This window comes from Pangasianodon hypophthalmus, chromosome 26 (assembly GCF_027358585.1).
Source record: "Pangasianodon hypophthalmus isolate fPanHyp1 chromosome 26, fPanHyp1.pri, whole genome shotgun sequence".
NCBI lineage: Eukaryota > Metazoa > Chordata > Actinopteri > Siluriformes > Pangasiidae > Pangasianodon > Pangasianodon hypophthalmus.
The window spans coordinates 6917483-6926649 of NC_069735.1; the positions used below are offsets into that span (position 1 = coordinate 6917483).

At 37.5% G+C, this 9167-nt stretch overlaps 1 protein-coding gene across 1 annotated transcript; it reads left to right on the forward strand.

The window, feature by feature from the left end:
* The first annotated feature begins 888 nt into the window (after window positions 1-888).
* On the forward strand, window positions 889-8232 carry fdx1 (ferredoxin 1). Its single transcript, XM_026932242.3, has 4 exons — window positions 889-1462; window positions 3733-3857; window positions 4116-4245; window positions 7088-8232. The coding sequence occupies exons 1-4, from the start codon at window positions 1278-1280 to the stop codon at window positions 7191-7193; spliced, it is 546 nt and encodes a 181-aa protein (XP_026788043.1). The 5' UTR covers window positions 889-1277; the 3' UTR covers window positions 7194-8232.
* Window positions 8233-9167: the final 935 nt, after the last annotated feature.

Below are 9167 nucleotides of genomic sequence, written 5' to 3' on the forward strand. Positions count from 1 at the left end.
CATGCATTTGAGTAAGTGCATTTGGGGGCATCCAACATTTTCAGCCTCCTCTTATAATGTTCCTGGTTCTAGGCCTTATTTCATGGCTTTTTAACAAAAATGTTATTTACTGCAACTGTAAGGTATATATTGATTTGATGGACAAAACAAATGCTTTATAACTTATTGCCACACCCATACCTATAGCCATTAATGTACTTAACGCTATCTAAAAATGTTTTGTTCTTTATTAGGTAAGAGATCAAAAAGAAAAGTCATACTGGCTATTTTAAAATAGATATCTGTTGTCCTTTTTTTAAATGCAGACAGTCATTATAGACGTTATATAAAAACAAACAAAAAAAGGGTTACAGTCATTCCCTTTCGCTTTGTAACCTTTGAATGTACAAAATGCATCAGATTCAGGGGTCAGTTTCTGCCACTGCCTCTGTTTATGCATATGCGTGTTGCCAGATTGGTTTGCAAATCTCCGTGTAGCTCTCTGACCTGCAAGTATCACATAATTGGAGATATGCATGCAAAACGTTTTGTCAAATTTAGTAGTATACGACAATGTGTCATTATGGCACAGAACAATAGATCAAGCCAAAATTACTATTTAATGACCATTTAATTTATTTAACCACTTTGCTCGTTCTACTACATTTTTATTTAAAAAAAAGAAAAAAGGCACATAGGTCATTGTGTAAATTCATGTACCTGGCAACACTGCAGTCACACAGGGAGGTAGTGTGTGTGCAGATGTTCATTGGCTGCGAGTTTTTCGAGTTTTTAATAAACTGATAAGCCTGTCGTTAATGTTGCACCACATGACTTGAATGCGGCACAAATCCCGCCTACAACTCTATGTCCAACTCTGATTGGCTGTATCCTAGTGTCAATTATATCTTTCAGGAAATACCTTGAAGTTAAATTATTTCTTGTCGAAAATGTGTTTGCATGTGACGCTGTATGAAATAATGATGCTTTTGCTGCCAAAGCAAAATTTGAGCATGCTGTAACCTAACCTACCAAAACCATTTTTATATATGGAAAGAGTCGACTATCCGTTATTATAAGGTGTTATGCAACTAATGCGTGAGGACGGTGCGGTTGGGCAACTCGAGCCGTTCTCTGTACTCTGAGCTCTAACATTAGCTACAGTGCTAACACACAGCCGAGCGACTGATTCTTGACAAACTAGTTTATCCAATTCGGTCAGGCTTTAATTCAGATCGACGGTACGGTCACGAATCTTTTTGTTTAATCGCACGAATACTGCCTAGACGTTTAAAACAATGTCTTTTTCAACGGCAGCTAGGAGATTAGTTGGTTTGAGAATTTCGCGGAGCTCCTGGATACTTTCAAGGGGTGCCAATACTTCATCGAAAACTTTGTCATCGCTGAGCAGACTATCTGACCCGAATAAAGACCTCATTCGTAAAAGAGACATAACCTCCTGCAATGTTGTGCAGCCTCTCAGGTAATGGACATTTTCACACATAACTAGCCAATACAAACGCTAACGTTTATTCGGTTGAATGCCAAATGCCCCTCTGTAGTACTGTAGTGCACTACGTAGGGCGCAGACGCAGTAATCTTCTGTGCTCTATAGTTCACTCAGGTAGGGAGTAGTCCTCTGTTTGAGGCTCGGCCTTTGACTTTGGTAATACTGAGCTAGAAAGACAAGTTAGCTTTATTATTTATGGTTTTTCTAGTAAACAGCAATTGATTAACACCATGAAAAGTGCTAGTCAGTTGAAAGGTTTAGATTTATTTCACGTTTCGACCATGACGAGAAAAGTTAGGTGCTGCAACGTGTCTGGAGACGTTTTATTACCCTCAAATCATAGATAAGCTTACAGGAGATAAAGTTGAAGGTTATTTCAAGCATTTAAATTATTTTCTGGGAAAACTGTTTCTAGCCTGGACGGTTCTTATTCTGAGATTAGACAGGGTTTTCACAAGTCCTCATGCTCAACTATTTAACTTGCTCTTTATAGTGTGCTACTGTATGTCGCTTGTCCCTCTCAGTTTTGTGTCCCTTCCGGTTTAATGTTCCAGGGTAGCTTTCCCATTATGTAATGTAATTATCAATGCAAATGCAATTATCTGACTGTGGAATAAATTCTTATCCAAAGCCATTTGCTCTGGTTATACAGAAAGGTTTCAGTGAGAATTGCAGTACTCTGCTATAACAGGTACAGTGTGACTTTGGGCCACACCATGGAACTGACAACACCTTAAAGGGAAACTCCACCCAGAAAGACATGAAATATTTTTTTCATTGAGATATGTGTGATGTTTAGCATTTCTGACGTTAATTTGTTAGTTGGTGCTATATTGTAATCATTTCTGTGGTAAGTTAGCAGTTGTGTGCTGCACTGAAGTTACTGAGGGACATTGCTAGCTCAGATACAATGGTGTTCAATGGAAGAACAATTTCAGGGAACTATAAGGGTTAACAGTAAGGTTTCACTGTTAGCTCCTGAAAACAAAAGTGCAAAAGCTTGTTTTCTCACTCCTCTGATGTTCAATCTCATATTAATGAGAAATCCCATATAGAAATAGTGGAGACAGTAAACATAAGACTGAAGGTTTCAGAATACGGTGCAGCTGTACATTACGAGTTACAGCAGAAACTTTGCTCAGCTAGACAGAGATACTGGACAGACTAAAAGACTAAAGCACTGCTGCATCGTTCTCTTTAGGTACAGATGAATTCCCACTGCGCCATGATCAGCAGGCAGTCAAATGGCATTGGTAATGTAGGAAACCATAAGCCAAAGTGAAAATAGTCCAACATGTCTATGAAAAAAGGTTAAAAAAAACAAAAGCAACTTAAAATTGAATCATAAAATAAATATTGTGCACCAGTGATATTTATCATAAATATTGATTTGCAAGTCATTCAGGGTGGATTATTCCTATAAAATATATATATGTGAGCACAGGATAATCAGATTTAAATTGTTATATTTTGTTATATAAATTCCAGTTTTAGTTGTTACACACAACAGCTGTAAAAAGTCTAAAGATTAGTAATAGACACTCTCATCGAAAACTCTTAATTTTCCTTAAAGTATAAACCAAAACAACACTTACGTTTAACACAATATTTTTAATATAAGCTTTATTTCAGTATAATATTTTCTGTCTATTCGATATCACAACATGTATCAGTTGTTACACATAATGGTGTTACATGTGTGAATATGTAAATTATAATCCTACTTATGGATACTGGTCTATTCTTCTTGAAAAGTCACATGACAAGATATGTAGACTGTCTCACTGATGCTAAGTTCGTGCATGCATTGAAATTGTTTGCACTACTTGGAACTAACTTGTGCATGAATCAGAGTAATGCTAAGCAATCACTGGAGTCTCTTATTAGGGCATTTAGCACTCCCATTATGCATTTTATGATGTTGCATGAACACCAGTTAAAAAACAATTTGGTGGCTGTTCTGCATGTGTTTTGGAGGGAGCACATGTTAATGTTCACCCTCTAAAGCTGGTGCCCGTCATTCAATGGGGAGACTTGGTAGTTATACATTTTGGGAAAAAAAAAAAAAAAAAAAAAAAAGTTTAAACTCTTTCAGAGATCCTTCTTTAGCTTATGCTTTCTCAGCCACAAGAGGGCAGCATGCCCTCAGTGTTTGTGTGTAGAACCAGTGAAGGGACCTGTCAACTTTGACATTGTCAAAGTAGGCTCTGCAGCATAACTGTTGTTTGTCTTTTTGATGCTAGGTCGGAAAACAAGGTGACTGTTAATTTCATCAATCGTGACGGAGAAAAGATTACAGTCAAGGCTTCCCCTGGTGACACACTATTAGATGTTGTTGTTCAACAAGACCTTGACATTGATGGTTATGGTGAGTTTAACACATTTTTGGGCACTTGTTTTCCATAACCTGCTTCTGTGTGAGTAGAAAATTTTTTTTAAAATAAATATGCATTAGCATTTAATACCTGTGCAAATTTCATTTGAGCCAATAAGGTAATGAAACAGCTCTTAAAATGGGGATTGCGATTCCCCCAAAGGGAACAAGCAAGGGGAATTCAAAGAAAGCATGTCATTGAGTGCCTTGAAAAAGGGAGGAAGTCTAATTATAATATTTCATTCCTACCAGGAGCATGTGAGGGAACTCTAGCTTGCTCCACGTGTCATCTCATCTTTGAAGAGGAGACATATAAACAGCTTGGACCAATTAGTGATGAGGAAATGGATATGCTGGATCTTGCCTATGGTCTCACAGATACGTAAGTTTACTTTCCTGCTTAGTTGCATAAAAAGGTGACACAATTCTCATTTGCCCTAGGATAATGTTACTTCAGGCCAGGTTTATAATTGCATTTAAGTATGGGTATGTAAGATGGCCACAGTGTTTGTATGAAGATCTCCCAGTGCAAAATAATGTAATATAAACCATAAGAACTAAATACCAAAGCTTCCATCAACTCATTATTACTGTAAAGTTTTAAAAAGCTGCTGGTTAGCATTATCTGGTTAGAATTATCTTTTATCTTTTGTGAGATTTGCTTGACACAGACATGTCTTTTTGCCTTGTCATCATTTATGTCTTCAGCACTTCTCAAAACAAAGTTAGGACTGGAAATTAGTTGCTGGAAACCAGCAATATTAACAGTTGGTTAAATGTTTCCTCTTCTGCGTTGCCAAACAACTTCTGAACCTGAAATACAGTAGTAGCTTGGCATGCCCTAAAGAGGAAATTTTAATTTCTATGCGCATCCAAAACACCTGGACAGAGGGAAGGACTTGGGCCAGTGAAATATCCTGATAGATCCACACAAGTCAGGCATGGAATTGAACAGTGTTGAGCCAGCAGGAGGTGGTGACAAGAGCAAATCAAGCTCAGCACCAAGGCCAAATGGAGTACACCTCACAAAGTGTACAAGGCTACAAGTACTGCCCACTACTGGTAAAACTGGCTCTGGAAGATCCTCAAAGTCCATAAGAATTGACCATAGCGTAGACATAGATAGACAAAGCAGGCTTAGGATCAGGGATAGGGTTTGCTACACTAAGTGAGGGCAGCTGTCATGGAGCAGCGGTCCAGAAGAGCGGTGGGACAGAAGAAAAATAGTGAGGAAGGGAGGAAGTCTAAGTATAATAGGAAAGGAAAGAGTCTAATTATACCAGGAAAGAGCTCATTCCATTGTTGGAAGATTGCAAGTTCAAATCCTGATTATGCCAACCGTGCTAATCACAGCGACACTAGACTCAGAGGAAGCCTGTGTTACACCCTCCCCAGTTAAAGCCAGAATTCAGTTGCATGCATAAGGTGAATATATGCATAAAAATCTATTGCGTATCCAATTTATTTGTGGAAATGTTTTGAAATATTTATGATTTTTGCAGTTATGTTTTTTTCTTTTGCAGTTATGGCATATGTTCTACATGTTTGACTTATTGTACATTTTTGTTTGGACATATCTGGTCCACTATAATAACCTCAGATAGACTCCTAAATCCGCAGCAGTTAACATTGCTGAGATCTTGAGATATTCATTTAAAAATCAGGTCAAATAGTCTGAATGTTCAAAGAAAGGAATAGTCCCAAGTTGGTCAGTTCTGTAGTAAATGTAAGGGCAAATCCAAATATCAGGAAAGTCAAACCCAAAACCTGGAAAACATTAAGATTCACTCCCAGTTTTGCTCATTGCTGCAGTTGTTGTTGTTGTTGTTAAGTTTTTCCGTAATAATTTGTGATCAGTAATAATTTTGTAATTGTAAATCTGAAGAAGTAATTAAGTGTGCAGTTTAGAATTTAGCATTACGACAAAGCTTCCTGAGGTTAAGAACTGATTGCACTGATTAGTTTCCACTTGTCCTTCATTTTAGCAAAATATCACGAGCAAGAGTGGTGTTATCCTGAATATCTGCATGGCTGTGACTCAGCGTAGATATTCAGTATAACTGCATGGTTGCTAGTGCAATATTGCTTTTATACAACAGTTCTATAACCAAGAAAATAATGTTGAGTAAGTGACATTTCGGCCAGAGTATGGTCAAATGTTCTGTTCATTTTTGCTCCGCTCACAGAAGTAGATCCTGAAAAAGCCACACTCACTTTATAGCATGTTGGCTAGCTGGCTAGGTAGCTCACATTAATTTGTACTTTCCCAATAAAGGTGCTTCTGGTGAAATTGGCTTCCCTTCTTCCTTTTCATCTTCATCTAACAAGCTTTCATTTTAAGTCAAAAGTTATATTCCTGAAAGTATCGTTTGCCATGTATTCTGATGATGTCGCTAACTCTACTGTAGTAACCGTTTCAAACTAGGAAGTGGAATTTTATGTAGCGAACACAGACGAGCAGAGTGATACACACAGTGAACGTCCCAGTGCGGTTATACTAAATCAGGGGTGTCCAACCTTATCCAGAAAGGGCCAGTGTGGGTGCAGGTTTTCATTCCAACTAAGCAGAAGCCACACCTGAGTCTATTGAAAGCCAAGATCAACTGACTAAACAGGTGGAATCAGGTGTGGCTCCTGCTTGGATTGGAATGAAAACCTGCATCCACACTGGCCCTTCGTGGATAAGGTTGGACACCCCTGTACTACATATACTGTAGGCACTCTTGGAATGCCACTCAACCAACCGAATTGGTGGACTGGAACAAACTGTTCTTTAAGTAGCTTTATATGTCTTCTGATTTCTCTTCTGAAGAACTGACCTTGGACCTTGACTTGGCTCTACTATGAGCTGATAAATGAGACAGTTGCATATTCTTGTATATGTGATGAATATAGAAGTTATCTCTGTAAGTCTGCAGTTTCCAGCTTAATTATTTTCCTGACATTGTCTTATTCTAAGCATGAGTTCATCTTTAGTGTGTCTTTAATCGTCTTTTAATGAATTTGTCTATCATTTTTAAGGTTTCTTTCCCACTTGTGCACCAGTGTAATGACTGGATACTATAAGAGTATGGGTCAAAGTCCTCAGCATTTAAACTATTATAGCTTCACTTGCTTTGCTGTAATAAGTTTCATTATGCATCCCTTGCTTAAACTGCAGGTCAAAGCTGAAAAGAACATTCAATCATTACATTTTCTCACTTTATTCTTTCTTTCATCTACAGGTCTCGTCTGGGTTGCCAGATCTGCCTAACAAAATCTCTGGATGGCATGACGGTGCGTGTTCCTGAGAGCTCGGCAGACATCAGACAGTCAGATGGCTCTGCCTAGTTTCCTTAACCACCTCGTTCCTGCCTACTTACCATAAACAAATGTAAATTGATCATGAGAAAAGGCAAAACTTTTGCGTGATTGTATTGATTGAGGTCCAGAAGAGCATGATTGTATTTAGAAAGGCATTATGATGTTAGGAATCATGGTTTTGTCCAGTCCCTTTATGGCTACAGCACTGGGATGTAGTTTAACAGCTCACTTGTAGAGCTACATGGAAGTTGTGATCAATTTATCAGCATATTTCTGACAATATCAATGGATTATAAAAAATGTACTATCAATTCTGTGAAAGTTTCATATATTGATTTACAACAAAATGCAAAGGAACATATTTTCAAGATTAAAAATGAGAAATTTATGGTGAGCTATAAGTGCAAAACACATTAACAAACCAAAACGTAACAACAAATAGACAAAACCAGAGACTGTGGAAAATGGAGAACTGGAGCATGTTTACAGTAAGAGGAAATATGAGCCTAAACAACTCATGCTTCTATTTGTGCTTCATGTGATGTTACTTTAGATCAACTGTCAATTTTGCACGACATTAATATGAGGATATGAATGCTGAAAAGCATCCAAAGGAAGCTGAGTTATTCAAAATAAAGAATTACTCCTTACCAGAATTACATAAGTAACTTTGCATTAAATTGATTTTGCTAGGTTAACTAGATAACAGCCAATTATTTTTCCCTATTTTGCCCAATCACCAACGGGCATGTGATGATCAATAAGGACTTATCCTTTCTGTTTTGAGTTAATGTTGACGTGTTTATGAATCTGCTGTTGTATTTTTGGTTTGTTAATGTGTTTTTCACTTACATGCCACTGTGGTTTAGAGATTTCAAGCTAGAGGTTTTGCCATGGTATACAATGGATTTTCTCATACTAATACTTTAGACAATGATTCACCACTTTATAGTGTAATATACACTTTATAGTTTAAACAGTATGATAGACCACTGACTGATTTCAAAATCTTGAAATAATCATATATGGAACTTCTAAGCTATGTTTTAATTAAATATTAAATAAACTTTTTGTGTAGTTTGTGTTATTACAACAGTAATGTTTACACCACTCTTAAAAAAGCATTTTGGCATCAACTAAGCCAAATTATTAATGTTGTATCTGTAAAGATTTTTAAATAGGGTTGGAAGTTCATGACCTCTAAAGGTTTGAAAGGCCCATTACATAGTAATCATCTTCCTTTCTGTATAACTGTATTTGCTCACCCTTGAAAGGTAAAAAACTAATTCAGTGTGAGCCTTCATACTTGGAGAAGCTGACTTTTATGCTGGTCTTAAACTAGAAGATGAAAAGCCCTAAAGACAGCTTCAGTAGTGTGGGAGTGGAACGGTCACTGTGTTCATCCTCTCCCACTGTCTGTATAGGTCACTTGCCACACACTGAGACTTGCATGAAAGAGGAAGTGGCTTAGTGTGAGGGGAAAATGTCAGCTTTGAAGGCAAACTTAGATATTAATACGTTAACACAGTTAGGTGCTGGACGTTCAGAACAGCTGGGAACTGGAAATAACTGACAGCTTGAAAAAGGGATTTGCTGATTGGAAATAATTAAACATTTGCTGTCCTCGTATTAAGGCCACTGTTTGACAAAATATATCTGAGAACCTTTATTTAAAGCACAGGTCTGACATTAATAGGCTAAACATCAGTGGTATGGAAGATTACCGTATAAAGGAACCTACAATGCAACTTAAAGAAATTGGTATGTTTTGCACTTCTGCTTGTGCCACTGGGGATGTGGTAGCTCAGTGGTTAGATATAGTCAGCGATTTTGTCTGAAATTAGCTGTTTTGAAATTCTGTTGCCAGGCATGAAGGTCTAAATGTTTGGCGCAAGAGGCTTTTGATTGACAGGCAAATAGAGACACCTGCTTGTCTGCATGGGCTGGATATTGTTAGTCCACTTTTTTCCATCCTGTTTACAAAGACCGGTGTATCTCCTA

Bases quoted from the DNA above. Each gene is read 5' to 3' on its own strand.
- fdx1 (XM_026932242.3), top strand. From the start codon at position 1,278: ATGTCTTTTTCAACGGCAGCTAGGAGATTAGTTGGTTTGAGAATTTCG. The intron at 1,463-3,732 runs GTAATGGACATT...TTTTGATGCTAG, and splicing joins AATGTTGTGCAGCCTCTCAG to GTCGGAAAACAAGGTGACTG. The intron at 3,858-4,115 runs GTGAGTTTAACA...CATTCCTACCAG, and splicing joins CCTTGACATTGATGGTTATG to GAGCATGTGAGGGAACTCTA.